The sequence below is a fragment of the Protopterus annectens genome, chromosome 8.part0, assembly GCF_019279795.1.
Source record: "Protopterus annectens isolate FY-2018-M chromosome 8.part0, PAN1.0, whole genome shotgun sequence".
NCBI classification, from domain to species: domain Eukaryota; kingdom Metazoa; phylum Chordata; order Ceratodontiformes; family Protopteridae; genus Protopterus; species Protopterus annectens.
Window position 1 is genome coordinate 1955400301 of NC_056741.1, and position 19526 is coordinate 1955419826.

Below are 19526 nucleotides of genomic sequence, written 5' to 3' on the forward strand. Positions count from 1 at the left end.
AAATGGTGCTTCTGCACAAGAATGCAAACACTGGTTGAGGTAAAATGATTTTCTGACAATCGTTGTTATATGACAGCCTTGCATACCTTCTACACTTGTCATTACTGAATTAGTTAAATATGCAGCTGCCAAGCAACCCTGAATTACGTGTTAGAGAACCACTGGCCCTGCCCTTATAGTGTCAGGTGGAAAGACCTAATCTGCATGTTTGTTTCTTCACTACTCTGCTTATGCAACACTGTCACATATAAACTGCAAGGGTGTGTAATATTAATATTAATGAAGTATGAGATGATGCGGACATTAGCACTTAAGTAGAGGTTTATAAAGTTTCCTTGCAAGCCTAGAAGCACACACCGCCAATATTTTGTAAACAAGGTAAGATTAAAGATTAAAAACTACAAGGAAAACATTTGCTAGTATGCATTAGCTTACCTTTTTTGTTCGTGGACTGTTTAAATATTTAATATAATATTTTATTAACCATGCATATGTGTATTTTTCCCCTACAATATAGTCATTATAAACTTTTGAAATAAATCTTCGTTAAATCATGAAATAGTAATTGCTGTTGCTGACTTTCTGTGTAGAAATCCTTGCATAAAAGTGTGTTCAGCTTTCCTGAATTTATTTCTGTGGAGAAATTTGGTGTGCTGCATCATTCTGGATACTTTATATATGCAAACAGTTATATTTGAATTAGCAGAAATGGCTCATAAATAAAATAAAATAAAATGCAACTATTTTTTTTTTAATATTTACAGAAAAAACTGTTAAATAACTAAAACACCATTATACAGTTACTCTTTAAGCACCCTGACTTAAAAAATTGCTTATTTTGATTTTTTTTTTTAAATATTACTAAAACAGTTGCAATGTTATATCATTTTTCTCACTGGTTACTGGTTTACAATTAGGGAATTTATGTAAGTGTGACGTCATTCTTTTTGCTTGTTGAATTGTTGGAATCAAATGCAGCCATTCATGTTAACAAGGTAATGCATGTGTGATAGTCTCTTTTTCAGAATAAAAAAATGTTTCCACTAATCCTGTTCTTCCTGATATTCTAAAACAGGCAGTTATTATGATAACAGCATAATCAGGGCCACAGTATTTGTTTTCTGATACTTTTCATGTGATATATAATTTAAAAACAACTAACAGTAAAATAACTTAATTCAGGTCCATGTTATAATTTTTAGTAGGGCCTCGGGATATATTCAAAGACAAAGTCATTTATATCTTTTCTTGCCCCTTGCTCCCCCTATTGTTATTGTTTGCACCTTTCTAATTTAACTGGGAATTAAACTCTATCTGCACATATTCCTGATGTAAAACATGATCACGCATGGTACATGTGTGATGACTCAGTATAAATAAGTCAATCAAAATGTCAGAATCTTGTAATGTTAAAGTGCTGTATTAGTCAGTACTACATGCTCCGCAACTCTAACCATTTCACTAATGAACAAGATATAAATATTTGCGATGAGATGTTTCGTCATTTATTTGCTGCATCAGAAAAATACCTTCCATACAATCGAGAAAAAAAAAAAGTAATATTGTAACATCAGTTAAAATGTTTTTTTAATTGCTTTTGTCATGGATTTAAACTCATCTCTCTGAACACAATGCAAAATTGAGCACATGACTTTTGTGAAAGAGTATTTTTCATGCATTCATAGAATTTTAAAAACGTTTTTCATATATTAAATGAAAATATAATTATGGCATGTGTGTAACATTGAACTGTTGTCTATTATCAACTCTGAAGATATTAACGTTTTGGATTTTGTTTTGTATAGTTGTTATATGGCTTATCAGGCAAAAGTTACAGTCTGGATCAAATGAACTGCACAATCTGTCATTCATTCAATAAATACAATATCCAGTATTTTATTGCTATGGCTGGCTTGTATTTCTGCTTTATTCGGCTATGTTAGCATATATCCATTTCTTAAAGCCCCTAATATTTTATTTTTTAGGATTGCAATAAATGCAAATAAATGCAATGCCTATAAAATTATACTTTCCTTCAAACAAAATTGATGGTGCTTAATTACATGCAGAAAATATGTATAAATTGTGACTCATTCTGGTTAAACTTAAAAATATTTTTTTCTAAGTCTGTAAAGTTACCCAATAAAGTTCCTGTGACATAACTGTACATGATGTAAGTAAAAACACATTCAAATTCAATTCAAACTCAATTCTAAAAATTAAAAAAAATGGAGTGCCAGTGAGACTTCATGTTCCTTTGCCTCATACTCAAATGCAGGGATAGCTTTTTAATATAATAAACTTCATGGCTGCTACACTTCAGGAAAAGGAGAGTGTTTTTGATTGGTAAATAGTGAAATTTTATATTTAGAAGCATTTGCAATCACATCTTTTGCAACAACTATACAGTATTCAAAAGGTTAAAATTAGTAAATATCCACAGTTATTTAGTAGAGAACTGTAGGAAGAAAGTGGAGCAAATATAATGCATTTGATAATATCTTGACCTTATAAACATTCTATCACATCAATATGACTATTATTATTGTATTTTGTGGTGGAACAAAACAAGAAAAAAAAAACTAACCACTTCCTACAGTCACCATTTATCATTACTGCTGAAGACACAATCGAGAACATGCATTCTTCTGCCCAAAACTATACTTGCACAAAAAAGACTCTGGGCATATAAACATAGAGTACATAAAAAAAAGCTAAACTGCAAATGTTTATATAAGCACCACATGATAATGATTGTGTGTTGACAATAAAATGATAATATGGCCCAGGGTTGAATATAAATGCCTTTAACATTGTTTTTATTCTACCTTAAAATGTAATTGGAGCTTCTTGAACATTTCTCCCCGGGTCTCCACTGAAAACAGGATCTGTGGAACCTAGTCGGACTTTCCCAGTCAACAAATGTTAAATAAAAATAAAAATAAATAAAAAATAATGATAGGAGCAAAGCTTGTGGTGTGATTTTGCTGTTGGTACATATGATAAAATATTATCAGCTTCTGCACATGGCTCTCCTTTACATTTCAGTCTATACTTATCTATTTAACATTACCTGTATGATGCAGTGGCTTTGACTGACCTGATTATCAATATGCAAGAAGCCTTTGTTAAAGCAATGCATCTGTTTACGGCTGGCTTCATTGTGTTCCCTTTATTTATCTTGAATAGTTTTCCCTGCAGATGTCAATGGGTTCTTCAGCATTAAATGAATGTGCTCCAGTATGTGCACTGTATTAAGTCCCATTATAAGACATATTTCCTCAGTTTGCAAAGTTACATAGATATGCCAGACTGACAGCCATTATTGGGTCTCACAGGTGCTTTTACTGTCTTTAGTCCAGAGAAGAGATAATGAGTCTTTTCTCATATCAGGCCTGTCTTGGATAATAATACAGAAGCAGTCTAAGGCTCTCTCTGCTACCGTCTGCATATTTTTCTTTGAAAAAGAAGATGCAAATGTGCAAAAAGACATGAATAGCTGCTTTGGGTGTTTGATGCCATCATCACTCTACACTTTCTGCTTTCCTGCTTTTCATGTACATAGTCTCCTCAAAAGCATGTCAGATACAATGTCACCTATTAGAAGTAGAGTAGTGAAGAAAAAGCATGCCAACTCCAACTGACTGGGTCTATGTTTGGCTACCAAATTTGAAAAACATCAAGATGCAAAAGAACAAATGTAAAACAGTTAACCAGAAAAGCACTGAACGCCAAGAACTATAAAAATAAATTCAGCGAATGGCCATGGTAGGCCAGCAACCAAGAAGTAATGTGATACATAAGGTATGTGAATGAAAACCTTTTAAATTTGCCCCATTCCCCACTGTAGTGTGATCTTGGAGTCAGTATATATAGGTCGGTATATATAGCTAGGGAGGGTGGGGGGTGCATGTGTGCATGATGTTGGCCAGCTATGGCCATTCTCTGTTTTTTTCCCCACAGGTGCCAGTTTTCAATGATTTTACAGTTCGATGTTGTAATTTCGTTTTTTCATGGTTTGATGTTATTTTCATTCAGTAAGCGAACATAGACCCTACCAAACTTATATTGTTATTACAGTCAACTTTAAGCAGGGCAAACTAGGCAAATACCTAGCATGCTAGTTGTTGTAAGCTGGCTGGTTGAAAATGCCCCTGAGAAGAATGCAGAAATGATATTTATACACAATAGATAAGTTTTTGTAGTGCTTTTTTGGGGGTGCATATATCAAAAATTCATGCATGTTAAGTGCTATAATGAATTTACTAAATGCTTTACTGCTTATACAAATGCTTAACAAAGACTCTGTAAAATAAAGTATGTATTATTATAATTATTTAAAAGACTATGTAATACTACAGTGCCCAGTAAAATAACTAGTGATGGATATCAATCTCCCTTTCAGGTTTTTAATTCAAGATTATCAAATATTCTTTTTATGCAGATTTGTAATATTGCATACAGTATTTGGCAGAAGATTAATGATAGCATTGTATTAGAGAGGGAAAATTTTTAAAGTTGGAGATTAAAAAAAACTTTCATAGAATAACAGAGAATGAATTATTAGAAGCACACATACAAATCCCAATAAAGTATGCCTTTATATATTTTTCAACTGGTGATCAATGTAGTTGGATGCAATTGTGCATATGCCTTTAGTTACATAATTATATGTATGCACATGTGTAAGAAAGGTGCCACCAGTACCTCTGTTAGTAAGTCTAATTTGTTCTGGACTGTTGACAAAGTACAGGAATACGAAATACTGGTCTTAACCAGTTTTAAATATCTAAATATCTTTTGCATGTGACATTGTATTTGAAAAGGCATCTACTGTAAGTTAAAAATACTGTTACTAGTTACCTTAGGACTAATGTGCGACTTTCCTTAAAAAGGTTAGCTATGGAGGTCAGTTCTATCATCTGGTAGCATTTAATATTAATTCAATGTGTAACATTTAGGTCTTCTGATTGGTGTGCTTTAAAAGTCTGAGAGGTTAAATAAAGGGAAAATTGCAAGGTCAGCAATTGTCATTTAAGTTATAATTAGTTTGATCAGATTAAATTTTCTACCTTATGTACTTTTCTTTCATTTCTGCATTGCTCAGGTACCTGCATTACTCTTAGCTAATAACATTCATATTAACTTTAATTTTTGCTTGCAGTATACATATCCTAGCTAGTCATATATTGGTAGCACTTGTATTATTACAAGAATAATTTGATTAGTTTTGAATTGTTGCTGCTTTATTCTGGGCTGATAGTACTTTTTGTCATTATTGCTTACTGTTATTGAAACATTTTCCTTGGATCTCAATTGTTAATGAGTATTGCCTACCTGGATTAAGGTGGCCACAAAAAAATGAACAAATGACTCCATGAAATCAAACTTTGAGGTATAAAAATAAATTCTGAATATACAAATTCAGTGGTTACTGTTAAATTTCTTTAGTAAAAAAATGTTCATATATAGCAGGCAGAAGTTATTATAACTAATCAACATCTCTAATGTTCAGACTTTGAAAATAAATAGTCTAGCACTTGCATGCCTCAGAATAAAAGACTTGCTTCTTGTGTTCTGTACTTTTGAAGTGTACATTGAAATTTGGCAGTTTCTAGCCAACATGCTGAATACTGATGTTAGTTTACAATATAGACATAAGAGAAAACATGCAGACTCCACACAGTGACCAGAAGTCAGCCCTGAACCCCAGAAACTGATGCTATTATGTAGATAAAAAAATTAAGACACGAGCGAACCAGTACTAAATTTCCTCTATATAACCATATAAAGATCCAGTTTAGTAATTTCCAGTCATTATGTTTATGACATTAAAATGCCTATAAAACTCAGGCTAAAACAAACATGTACAGTGAGATTTCAGGACCAACTTCAAGTTACCTCAGAAAAGTATCAAAAGTATTACCTGAGAAGCACATATCTGCATAACACCTCCCACAAGTGCACCTTTGTGTGTCTCAGGCTTAAGTCTTTCTAAAGTGTGCTGCCATAATTTAATTATTTCAAGTTAGTAGCTTTACCTCTGCTCTGTGGGCTAAACAGGGGCATGCAAGAATAGCTGGTAAAAATAGGGAAGCACAACATCTACTCCTGTAGTTGAACATTCTAATGCACTTTATCTATACAAGAGATGTATCCTCATTAAGCCTGCAATGACCTGCAGAATTGGAAATGGAGGATCACCGGAATACTCTGGGAAATGCAGTGGCAAGATGCTAAGATAAGGCATAGACCTCTCATTCACATAAAAGTTTAATATTCAAAGTGTACTTAAACTCTAAAAAGTAAACTGACACATAAAGTCTGAACTGTGATAGACCTATGCACCCCAGTTCAAAACATGTACAGTGAGCAGCTCACTCCACACCCCATAGCTATGCCTCAAGCCTGGATATGCAAGATGAAAGCATATAGTAAAACAATGCTGTATGTCAGTCCACATAATTTTTAAAACAGGTCTGGAAGTAACACTTTTAACTAGATGACCACTGCTCAATGCACAGACTTTGCTGCATGAATCCATGCAGAGCAGTGAGGCAACTCACTCTAAATATGATGGAATCTGAGACTAGCTTGCCATGCATTTTTTTTTTTTTAGTGATGGTCCATTCTGTTGCACATTCACTGAAAAATCATTGGTGACTCAATCCGGCTTCACATCTGACTGAGACAGATGTCAGTACACCTTTCTGTCTCCCAATACTTTAGTAGAGGGGAATCATTGGTTTGGGTGCTTCATGTGAAGAGTGCTTCCTCTCACAGACTAGTGGACTCTGTCACTGATGTGCTCATTGTTAATGTTATACCAGAAGGGGTAAACACAAAACTACTGCATGAAGGCCATTGAGCTCATCTCCTTATTCCCTTCAGTAACCCAAACAGCACCCCAGTGTGCCATCCTACCATATCATGGAACAAATCACCACTAGAAATCAGGTTCCTCAAACATCCAAATCAGTTCAAAACTGCCACTAGAGTGTACTTGCAAACTCACTGGTCCTGCCTCTGCACTCATCCTCCCTGATCTAGCCCATTAATTCAGATGTAATCACCAAAACTTCAAACCTTTTTAGCTCGTAAATTTCTTCAAAGTATCATTCTTCTTCTCCAACTCTTTATCTCCATTTCTAAAGTCACATGTCTCATGAAATAACGACATACACTATGAACTTTTTTCACTGTTTATTGAAAATGTGTGTGTCAAATAATTTCTCTTATGTATGCTTATTATGTTTTTTCCACTATTATTTTTTTGATAAAATGTATTTCATTGTATGTATACATTGTAACCTGCTGATACTGTTAACACTAAAATTGTAAAACATCCACTGAACAATTGTTACTTAGCTCAGTTGGACTAACCCAGTCAACAAATATTAAATAAATAAATGAATTGTTGCACATCATATGCTCTTTCAAGTCCTCTGATTTGTTCTCCTCCTTTTTAACATCTAATTTCTTTCCCATCGAGGTTCATCTCTAGTTTAACTAACTGATCAATTGCTAGTAGCCAAAGATTCCAGGAGATCAAAAATTCTGTGGTTCAGTCAGATGTCTGTAATAAAGGAAATGTCTAGTATAAGAGAGCTGAATCATTTACTGAAAAAAATCATCATGCATTGGTACCTTCAGGTTCATTTTGGTAGGTTTCTTGTCCTTTTATGCTCTTCATTTGGTTGATGACCGACTCATTACACTTCAGTTGCATACTGGTTTTTGGCCCTCATAATGACAGGTGATGCAGGACAGCTTTGCTAATTTCCACTTCAGAACTACCAGTCATTTGCATGCATGGCTACTCACAGCAAATGGCACCTTTCTAATCAATCACTTTCTAGTCATTATAAGAGCACTGCAATGTCTGCAAAACTCACGCATTGGGGGAAATGCTGATATTTTACAAATGAAATACGAACAAAATTTACAGACATAATTAATAATCTAGTCAGTCATACCTTGTAGTTCACCCAGGCACCTTGTACTTGTCAATTAAAAGGCACTAAGTATTTGTAATACCATGTTATCTTGAGTTCCTTAGAGGGCAACAAATGCAACTCTGACTTCCAACACGAATTGTGCTAACAACAGACTTGTTTCTGATAAAATGAGTATTTACTTCTTTTTCTTAAGGCACACTACTATCTTGCATGAACTATACACAGTGATTTCTACACTATGCTGAATGGGAATATAGAGCTGTTTACAGCACAGTAAGGATATATTGCTCTTCTCTGAGTCTGAAATACCAACCTGGGAAATACAGAACCTTATCTCAGAGCTGTCATCAAAAATACAGGCACTGGAATTTTTGCAGGCATCTGTGAGGAACAGAATGTTGCATATTTCTAGTAGATTACAGCTGAATCGGTTACTCTGGTACAGGTGATGTTGTAGTAGCTGTCATGTGGATGAGCTATCTAAGAAAACATTTTTCTAGCTGGATTTATGACCCTTTAGATGCAAATAGACAAATCATGCTACCTTCTCCTGCATATACCCCCTTAAGAATTACTCCTGCAGAATCTCATGTCATGTATCATGCCTTATCTGATCTGTAATACTGAGTAATGCCAGTAATCTGCCCAGGTAAGCAGACATTGGATCAGTTTGCAAGGCTTTCTGCATCCTTCATCCAATAATATGTTAATATGTTTTATATATTTTTGGTGAGATACAGTGCGATATAGGCTGGAATTTTTTCTTTATTTATTTATTTGTTAACTGGCTAAATAAAATAGTCCATAGACCCGTTTCATCCACAGCCCAAGTCACAAGTAGAAAATAGATTTATTATAATAACAAAACCACAATATATTATATCCAGTAGAAAATATAAAAGCATCATCTTCAGTAGTATTGTAAAGGTGCATAAAATCTAAGTAAGCTACAGAACTTTGAGCAAACAGATAACCAAACAGAAGACACTAGCTTAAACTGCATGAGGCATGAGGCAGGCTGTAAGTGGCAGAAAACCATGTAATCTACCATCATGAGACACATACAAATGTAACTATAAAAGTTAATCACACAGAGCTATAGTGCAAGTAGTAAGATAAATTACAAAAAGCTATATTGCAATTAAAGAAATACAAGAAAAGATACAATCACGGAAAGCTAAGTTCATAGGTTCATAGGTAGGTACTAGGCTATCGGCCCTAGGACCTATACAAGCCCAGCCAAAAAGGTACCCTGGCTTTTTTCACCCAAGAAAATTATTTTCCTGTGCCACTGTCAAGCAGAGCCACAGAAGTGATTCCCGGGGTGAATTTCTTATTTCCCATCCAGTCATCAAGTTTTTCTTGAAGAGTACTAATGAGGAGCTTTGTTTGATATAGATAGGTAGTTTATTCCAGAGTATGGGAAGTCTCTGGGACAGGAATCTATCCCTCCAGCATGTTCTGTTTATTGTAGTGACAAGGTTTAGGTCCCTAGAGCATGTAGCTTGGAGGGATTGGGACTTCTTTAAGTGGAGCATGTCCAACAGCTCTGGGTTTGACATAGCTTTGTATGTTAGGCAGAGATCACCTCTGAGTAGGCGATATGCGACGGAGTAAAGCTGGAGTTTTTTGAGGCAGTCTGCGCAGGGCATCTGTATGAGGCTGGTAATCCACTTTGTGAGGTATTTCTGCAGCCTTTCCAGTTGTTGTAGATGTCTTGTGAGGTACATACCAAAATGGGCATTGTACTCTATAATGGGTCTAATGAGTGATGAGTAGAGGGGAACAATGACCACTTTTTTTCTGGATGAGAAACCTTTTGTGATGAGGTGTGCCACGTAGAAGGATTTCCTGATTACTGTGGTGATGTGATTATCAAAGGAGAGACTACTGTCCACCTGTGTCCCAAGGTCTCTTATCACACTTTCGGTGTTAAGTATACTACTGCCTTTGTTGTAGTTCATGGGTACAGAGTTTTTACCAAAGAGGATGACAACGCACTGTCTGGAATTGAGCTTGAGGCCATGGCTTTGACACCAGGCATCTGTCTCAGTGAGGCCCTTTTGTAGGATGCCCACATCATTAGGAGTTTCGATTATGGCTCCTAGTTTACAGTCATCTGCAAACTTCATTAGCCAAAGACCTTCTGTGTTAGCCTGTACTTCAGAGAAGTAGATACCAAACAGGAGAGGACCCAGGACTGAACCCTGTGGTACTCCACTTGTCACTGGTCTGAAGTCGGATTTGGAGACTGCTACTTTCATAGTGTGGGTTCTGTCAGTGAGACAGTTGGCAACCCATTTTGTGACGTAGGGATTTATACCTAGTTTAGTGAGTTTATCTATAATTCCAGATTTGGGGATGGTGTTGAAAGCCTTGGCAAGATCTAGATAGGCTGTGTGAACCACCTTACCCTCGTCTACGGCTTTGGTGACTGCTTCAAAGAAGTCTATCAGGTTTAGGAGACATGATCTGCCTTTTACAAACCCGAACTGGGTAGGGTCCAGAGTTTGGAGATTACCAATGTCTTTGTTTATAAGTTCCATGATGGTATGTTCCATGGCCTTGTAGACCAGGCTCGTCAGGCTAATGGGGTGGTAGTTCCCAGGGTCCGTGGTGGTTCCCCCCTTATGGAGTGGGATAACCGTCGCTGTGCACCATTCAGCAGGCACAAAGCCTGAGGTGAGGGGCTATGATTGAACATGGTACTTAGGTGGGGTACCAGTTCATTCTGTAGTTGGTGTAGAATGCAGCCTGGGATGTGGTCTGGTCCCATGGATGCTGTGTTCTTGGCTTTGGAGAGTTTATGAATTCCAGAAAGCGTTGAGTGAAGGAGTTGGTACATGAGAAGTTTTTCCAGTTAATGGTGGGGTAGTTGAAATCTCCCATTATTAGGGTATTTGGTTGAACCCTAATATTTTCCAGTACATCAAGAAAAGAGGAGTGGAAATCCTGGGGCATGGTGGGGGATCTGTAGCAAGCTACAATTTGGATTGCAGTTTTCCCAAGAGTTAGTTGCATTTGGATAGCCTCGGATGCATTATGCTGAGCAACTAGCCTGGAGGTGTGGATTTCCTTAATGAATATGGACACACCTCCGCCTTTGGTGTTCCGGTCCAGGTTACATGGCCGAAAAGTGTGGTATGAGTTATAGCCTGGTAGTGCAGGAGTGCTCTCTGGAGCCTTGAACCAGGTCTCAGTCACTGCGCAGATATCGAAGTTCTCCATTTTAAGGAGTGCCTCAATTTAATGCATTTTGAGATTTAGACTTCTAGCATTGAGTAGCATCACCCTCAGTTTTTGCTTGCCTGTTCCTGTTATGGTGGCGAATTTGTCATTTGAACCTTGCCTAAAAAAGGCACTATAGGGGCGGCATGAACCTTAGCCAGTATCCGGAATCCCAGGGGTGACAGGTGCAGGCCATCTCTGGCAAAGCATCGTGGTCTGTCGACCATGTCATCCCAGGCAGACAGATACTGGATCCCTTTAGAATGACACCAGAAGCTTAGCCAATGGTTGAAGTCAATCATTTTGTCCTTGTACTGCGGTATCATTCTGGGTGATGGCAGAATTCTACTCAGGGCTAGGGTCATACCTGCCTGGGCTACAAGATCAGAGAGCTCTTCCATGTGTCTTGTCATGTAGTCCAGGGTGGTACATCTCAGGTCATTCACGCCAACATGGATAATGACAGAGTCATATTTGTACTTGTTGTGGAGTGACCTGAGTGCGTGGGTTATGTGGCAGATCCTGGCACCCGACAGGCAGCTGACAGTAACCTTCTCCTTGTTTAGCCTGGTGAGTGGGACATCAGTGTGCCTGACTATAGAGTCACCTATGACTAGTGTGCTGGGTATGTTGTTTTGTCTTATTGGCTGTGGTTGAGTGGCACTGAGTCTGCGGGCTATGTGTCATTTGGGTTGTGTTGGGGGGTGGATGTTGCTTGCATTTCTGCTTTGGAGATCTCTGTTGTTTGAGCAGATTATTATTGAAAGCCTCCGTGAATGTTTTTGTGTTTCTATGTGTGGATTTTGGTGGTATAGATTTAGTGAGACTATGTGATGAGTGTGGTGTGGTGCAAGTGTTTACCTTCTCCTCTTGACTGTCAAGTTCAGTCTTGGTTGGAGAGAGCATTACCTCCAGTTTGGCTAGATAAGTGCATCTCTCACAGGTTGTAGTGTTGGGTGGTAGGAGGAGAGGGTTGTCTGTGTACATGAGGCAATTTCTGCATTGCCCCAAGATGCCCAGATTCATCAGATAGCCAGGAGAGAACACTGGGAGCTGACCCTTGGACATGCCTGAATAAAAAACTATTTTCCTCTAGATAAGTGAGGAAAGTGAGTACAAGAGCTGTTTTTTTCTAAGAAAGTGAGGAAAGTAAGTACCAAAACTGTTTTCCTCTAGGTAATGAGGAAGGTTGAGTGCTGTAGTAATTATTAGGTTGTTTAGTGCTTACAACAAGTTCTGAACAAGTGCTAATCACAAATAAGCAAATTCAAGTGCTAAAACTAAGAATCTGTATCTGGACTAAACTAGTTACAGGAAATGGGGGAAACAAGTGCAAATGCGGGCTTTTAAATCAGAAAGTTGAGAGAGATGGAAAAACTGCCCAAACGGCCAATAACTACAATTTCTGGACCAGAACCACTGCTTATGTGATAGACAGGTTACCTAGTGCTTACCACTCCCAATGATAAGCTAGAAGGCTTCCCTCCAACACAGAAAGCTTGGGGGGCTTAGAAGCTTACATACAGTCCTGGATACAGCAAATCTGAATCTGGACTACACTAGTTACAGGAAGGTAGGAAACAGGCTTAGATTTTTTTTATATACAGAAAAGTAGCTAAAACAGCAGTAAAAACAATTCAAATGCAGTGCAAGCTAGCACACGTGAGTATGTAGCAATGTTAGACCAAACAGTTTAAAAAAATGCAATTCAATTAAAAATTACTAAAAACAAGTACAGAAGGAGTCTATTAGCTAGAATGAGGTAAAGAGATGGGACTGGGGGGAGTGTCCCAGATCAAATCTACAGTGGGTGTGGGCAACTGAAAAAGCCTCCAAATTTAAACAAGACAGGAATAGGGAGGATGTGTAGGGAAAAACCAACACCTTCAGCAGAGATCTGAAAAACTATACAGTGAAGCAAAAATAACAGTGCACAACTCTGAAGTCAGCCAGCAATGATATAAAATTAGTCAAGCAACAATTAACAGTACACAACTCTGAAATGGCAGAAAAATATACTCAGCTCTGTATATCTCCAGATAGTTTGAAGAGCACTCTGTCAGGACACAGGAAGGCTCCAGCAATGATATGCAGGCTGTTACTAAGAGGGTCTAATTTTATGCAAGTAATCCTTGAGATAGTCAGATAACACACAGGATGTAAAACCAGTTATACCAACTTAAGACACAGAGTAAAAAAAACAAAAGACATTAGCTTACAAAAAATTACAAGTATTGTTCTGAGACCACTCCAGCAGCAAAAGCAAATAGAAGTCAAATGAAAAGACAAATGGGAAAGATAGCAAAACATATTCCATATGTGTTTTGGAGGGGAGAGACAGGGAGTAAAGAAAAAGTACTAAAGAACCAGAGGAGAGACTTAGGACAGTGTCCTCTGAGGTCCTTACGGAAATAACATTTACAGTTAAATACATGGGGAAGGATGAGAAAATAGAAAGACAATATAGAACAAATACTTAATCTAGGTCCTTAAAACATCTGCACTGGGAAGAAGACAAGATGCAAAAGCAATGTTTTATGAATGACTCTACAGTTAGACTTCTTATGCATATTGGGTGGGATTTAATTCTACAGAGCTGTGCTGGAAGAAGGCTTGTTACAAGACAGGAGGAGGAGAAGGAAAGAGAGAGAGAGAGAGAGAGAAGGAAGAGGGTATTACATAGGTTGTATAACATTTTAGCAGTGATTACTATTAGATAAACTTCATAGTTGAATTTCCATTCTGGAATGTTTGTAGCTTTTGGATGATGGCTATCAAAGGTTTCTACAAGAGCTCCTTATTCTGACTGGGGGACACATAACTGAGAGTCCCACAACTACAAAAAATGAAGTAGGATTTGAGAAGAAATAGTATGAATTGTGAATCTCACAGAAATGGCAAAGAAGTTTTTTTGCTCAGGGGTCTTCATCAATTTACACACCCCATGTGTCATGATGCTGGGCCCATCACAGCAATATTTATATATACCAACTTTGATATCACTGCATTGGGGTATAAGGGGAATATTTCAAGGTAGCACAACCTCCAACTTTCCAACATGTGTGTGTGTGTGTCTGTGTGTGTGTGTGTGTGTGTGTGTGTGTGTGTGTGTGTGTGTGTGTGTGTGTGTGTGTGTGTGTGTGTAGATATATATATATATATATATATATATATATATATATATATATATATATATATATGGTTCCCTATCAGAAGCAAGCCTGAAACACTATAAGCCTGAAAATCAAAATCCTGAAACTCAAAATCCTGAAAACACAAAATAGACATACTGACGTCATTGTGGCTTTGCTATTGTTAGCCCTGTGGTGTTAGGTCATGCGTTGGGTTCAGGTAAGTGTGCGGTTGGTTTTATGTTAGGGTTAGGGGCAGTATAAGTGAGTTAGAGTTAGGGCGCAGGTTAGGCATGTATGCAATAGTGACAAAAATTAGGGTTAGGGGCGGTTTAAGTGAGTTAGGGTTAGGGCGCGGGTTAGGTGAGTGTGCGATAGTGACGGACCTTAGGGTTAGGGTTAGGGTTAAGGTCAGTCGGTAGATATTAGTGTGTTTGTATTGGCATATTAGCATTATTTGTGTTTTTAGGATTTTGAGTTTCAGGATTTTGGGTTTTCAGGATTTTGAGTTTTCAGGCTTTTGGTTTCAGGATTTTGATTTTCAGGCTTATAGTGTTTCAGGCTTCTGATAGGAAACTATATATATATAGATATATATATATATATATATATATATATATATATATATATATATATATATATATATATACATTTGTTTCACATTTCGTTACGGTGTATAGAGGTTCATAATTGAGATCTTTGTACTTTCAAAAATAACTTCCTTGTAAGTAATGTATAATCTGTGACATGATTCAGTGCAATAGGTTACATGGCTTACATCTATCATTAGGTCCAATGGTTTACCTCTACTGAATTACCTTTGCAATTGTATATATGTGTGTGTGTGCGTGCATGCTCACGTGTGTGTGTGCGTGTGTGTGTGTGTGTGTGTGTGTGTGTGTGTGTGTGTGTGTGTGTGTGTGTGTGTGTGTGTGTTTGTATGTTTGCTTTAATGCTGCACTGTTTTACTTTCTGCTTTGCTGTCTCTGTACAGCTACAAGTTTTATGTGCTTTAGGTCCATTTTATTGGCAGAGAGTAACTTCATGATTAATGCACTTTACTAACAGGATTCCACAGGTACTGCTTAGGTTCATTTGTGATGTAACATCCTTTATTATAATTATCCTTACTCAGCATTTATACCACTGACAGTCCCTCTCTTCAGTTCAGAACTTGTGTGATTATGGTATCATAGGAGTTACAAGGCAATTGAGCGGCCATTTCCACCTTTCCAGTACCCACCATTAGGCCCTTCCTCTCTTGTTGGGGCACCCAAGAGCACAGGTCTGGTCAAAACATTTGCTATCGATATACAACTGACCATAAAACATTGAAAGTTTTTTACATGTATGAATACAAATCTAGCGTTGCTAAAACTGTTTATCATCATAGCAGAAAGGTAATTCTTATTTTTGTCTCCATATTACAGGACTTATTGAATATCATGGCAAGACTAATCAAGCTGCAGCTGTTCATTGCCCTTCAGGCTTCAGTTATGGTGGTTTTTATCTTCCTTGTACATAACAGAGATTTACAACTATATCAGAAATCACAAGAAAGGAATAAAACTGAATTAAATCTAAACCAGTCCTCCATCCTTATCATTTCATCCTGGAGATCAGGATCGTCCTTTCTTGGTCAGCTCTTCAATATTAACCCAAATGTATTCTATTTAATGGAACCAGCCTGGCATGTATGGAAGAATTTTCGGCACAGTAGTGCAAATTCATTGCATGTTGAAGTCAGCAAGCTGTTGAGATCACTCTTCCTATGTAATACATCTGCCTTTGATCCATACATCCAGCCTCATAGCAGACTAAATCGGAATCTGTTTGCCTGGGCCCTCAGCCGTGCACTTTGCTCTCCCCCAGCTTGTGATGCTTACGATTATTCAGAAACGGCCACTGAAGAGGCTTGCTCTGAGGCATGTGGAAGTTACTCCTTGAGGAATGTTGAGGAGGTCTGTCAAGCACACACCCATATTGTTCTGAAAGAGGTTAGAATACTCAGCTTAGAGCCACTGTATAGTCTTCTGAAGGATCCTGCTCTCAATCTTAAGATTATTCATTTAGTTCGTGATCCTAGAGGTGTGTTCAAATCCCGCAGTAAAGAACGTTCTGCCTTAAATTTTGACAGCAATATCCTCTACAATAACTTTAAGGAAAAAAGGAATTTCTTTCGTTACTTTTCTGTAAAGAGGGATTACGAACTTTTGGAGGAAATCTGTAAATCCCAGGTAAATATGTATAAGCAAGCGACTCAGCAAAATCACAGCTTCATAAAAGGCCGTTACAAAATGGTACGCTTTGAAGACTTGACAAAAGATCCTTTGAAAGTTGCAAGTGACTTGTATGAGTTTACAAACCTAACTTTAACCCCAAAACTTCAGACTTGGATCTATAATCTCACCCATGGCACTGGAGATGGAGGCAAATATGGGTCATTTCAAGTTTCTCCGCGTGATGCTGTTCATGTTTCTGAGGCTTGGAAGACAGAACTTTCTATTTTTACTATCCAACAAATTGAACAACAGTGTGCAGAAGCTATACAAGTTTTTGGTTATGACTTCTTCATGTCCAAAGATAAACAGAGGTCTTGAAATGTGAAGAACATATTTAAAAAAACTGAAAATGGTACCATAGAGAAAAAAGCAGCACGGATCCGTTCACTTTTTAAATTAAAACTGTTTCCTGATATCAGGTTCACATAAATATGTTTCTCAACATGGAAATGTTACCAACTCAGTAAGTATTTAAGTGATCTAAGAATTGCTTTTTGTTCCAGTTCTCCCAAAGCCATGAAACCATAGCGAACAATGCATGAGGTGTAAGATCACATCTTGAAGAAGCTGGCAAATTGCCTTTTCCTACTATGGGAAAGTGATGTAGTATGGGATTATGCAGTTATGCCAGTCCTAAAGGTCACAGAGCTAGACAGAGGAGGTACACAAGGAGACTGCAGCAATATCACTGTGAGACTGTTTCACTGTCAAGACACGACTATATTATCCCTGACTGTACTAATGTTACTGAAAGACTGTACTGCTGTCAGTGTCACTAAAGTACCACTGCATGCCGCTTTATAGGCTTTGAGAGTTTGCAATACAGTTGATGTTTATCAAGTCACATACCGACTGACATGTGATCCATTTACTGAAGGTTGCTGTGGTGCTGCTGTATCAGTCTGCATGTCGACCACCATTTCAGGCTGCACAGGCCATGCTTAGATATAAGCAATCATGAATGAAAATCAAACACATGGGACACCAGCATACACAAGCACAAGCAAGAAGGTAGATCTCTGGAAACTAACAGATGCAGATGATATAAGCAATGATGCTTACACACATATGCATGCACAAAAACATACAATGTATGTTTTCTACAATTATTTAAAAATAAAAAAAGAATTTGACAAATGTGTTATGCTCTCTTGCTTGTAAAAGAAAATACAAGATTTATTTTTCTCACCGAGAAGAGAGCAAGTTTTCTTGCATAAAAGGTTTACTATTTTTTTTATTTTCCTTTTAATAAATTGTGTTATTTAAATAGGAGTGACTGACTGTGCATGCAATAATGACATCCTACACAAAGGCAGAAAGGGACAACAATGTAGAAACAAATGGAGAAGTGCTGCACACTTTAAAATATGTCCTTAAACTTGATAACAAGTAATAGTTGCCCTCACCTACCCATTTGACTCTGATCTTAAACATCCTCCTGTTCCACAGACCTATACATTTAGGATAATTTGTTTTAACCTGTCCTGCACTTAAATGGATTTATCTAAACTTTGTACCACTGTCTGGAATTCCATACTTGAAATAGTATTCCATTTCCTGGCAATTTAAAAAGAATTGCCAAAATCTACTTCAGGCAGGTGTTGTATGCCACTTCTTCCTTCAGCCTTATTCTTAAGATCCCACCACCACACTCTCACTTTCTTAAAGAACAACTATGGACATAAACTAAGTATATATGTATCTTGTTGTGAAGTTACACAATTAAAACTTGACTACAGCATAATAACTACTCAATTTTAATTTCATCTACCCTGAATGTGTTCATGAGGTAAGATTCCTGATGTGATTTTGTTTTCCGGAAATGTACTTTTTGCTCATAATACACTGGGAAGGCACAGCTGATGAGATAACAATTCCCTAGTCTCTGCCATCAAATCAGTTTGACAATCCTTAGTAAATGTGTGAATGGCTGGTTTGTAGTGATTCTCACATTTACTTCCTACATGTATATTACACAATCTAGAAAACATTCTATCAGAAATATAAAAAAATAGTTAAGGGAAAAGTTTCTTTGAAAAGGGTAATATTTTTTGAGTTTCACGTCTTACTGTTCTACCTTCTTCCTTCTCCCTTCTCTGAGTCAGCCAGCTTATGTATGACTTTAAGAAGAGCAGAAAATGCAGTGATTTTACACAATAAAAAAGTTGAGAAAGTTTTGCCTGGATAGCTTTATGACTGCGTACCTTGCTGTGTGTGTTTCTCTTGACAGGACACTCTCATATGTGACAGGTAAATTGATGTAAGAGCAAAGAGGACAAATTCCTAAAATTTTACAAGATTTCATTCTGCCTCAACATGATAGGCAGTGAGGAAGCTGACAAGTACAGAGGAGAAGCGACAACTCTTAAAATGTGGAATTATCTACATTGTTATGTAAGGTTGAACACTCACTCTGGGGAGAAGTATTGTTGAGTTTAAGGTATAGATTTCCTTTAAATTCCCCTGTGACACCCCTACACTGTCCCAGTAATGAGGGAGCCTCAATCCTCACCACTAGCACCAGTGAGGAGCGTGCACATTGGGAGTATGACAAGTACACACACATAGTAAAGTACAATTTCCCTTAAGAGCACACAGAGATCACAGTGAGTCTGGGGCTGGTTTCTCTCTCTTTCTCCAGATCTTCAATAAGACTCCCCACTGGCACAGCTATAGGGTTAAGATTTCAGCCAAGTGGCCAAGCTAAGACCTCCAGCACCCTCTCTGTCCAACCAGTGCTTCATGTCCCTGCCCAAGTAGCTGACACACACACACACACACACACACACACACACACACACACACACACACACACACACACACACACACACACTTTAAGATTTGATTTACATACAAACACACAGACACTCCTGGGAAGGCTGACACAGGTTCACTAGCTATGCTCCCTTCCGCCCAGACTCTAAGGT

The 19526-nt window shown here is 37.6% G+C and overlaps 1 protein-coding gene across 1 annotated transcript; it reads left to right on the forward strand.

Moving 5' to 3' along the window:
- Positions 1-233: 233 nt before the first annotated feature.
- LOC122809757 (carbohydrate sulfotransferase 6-like) lies at positions 234-19156 on the forward strand. Its single transcript, XM_044081479.1, has 2 exons — positions 234-378; positions 15748-19156. The coding sequence occupies exon 2, from the start codon at positions 15763-15765 to the stop codon at positions 16915-16917; it is 1155 nt and encodes a 384-aa protein (XP_043937414.1). The 5' UTR covers positions 234-378; positions 15748-15762; the 3' UTR covers positions 16918-19156.
- Positions 19157-19526: the final 370 nt, after the last annotated feature.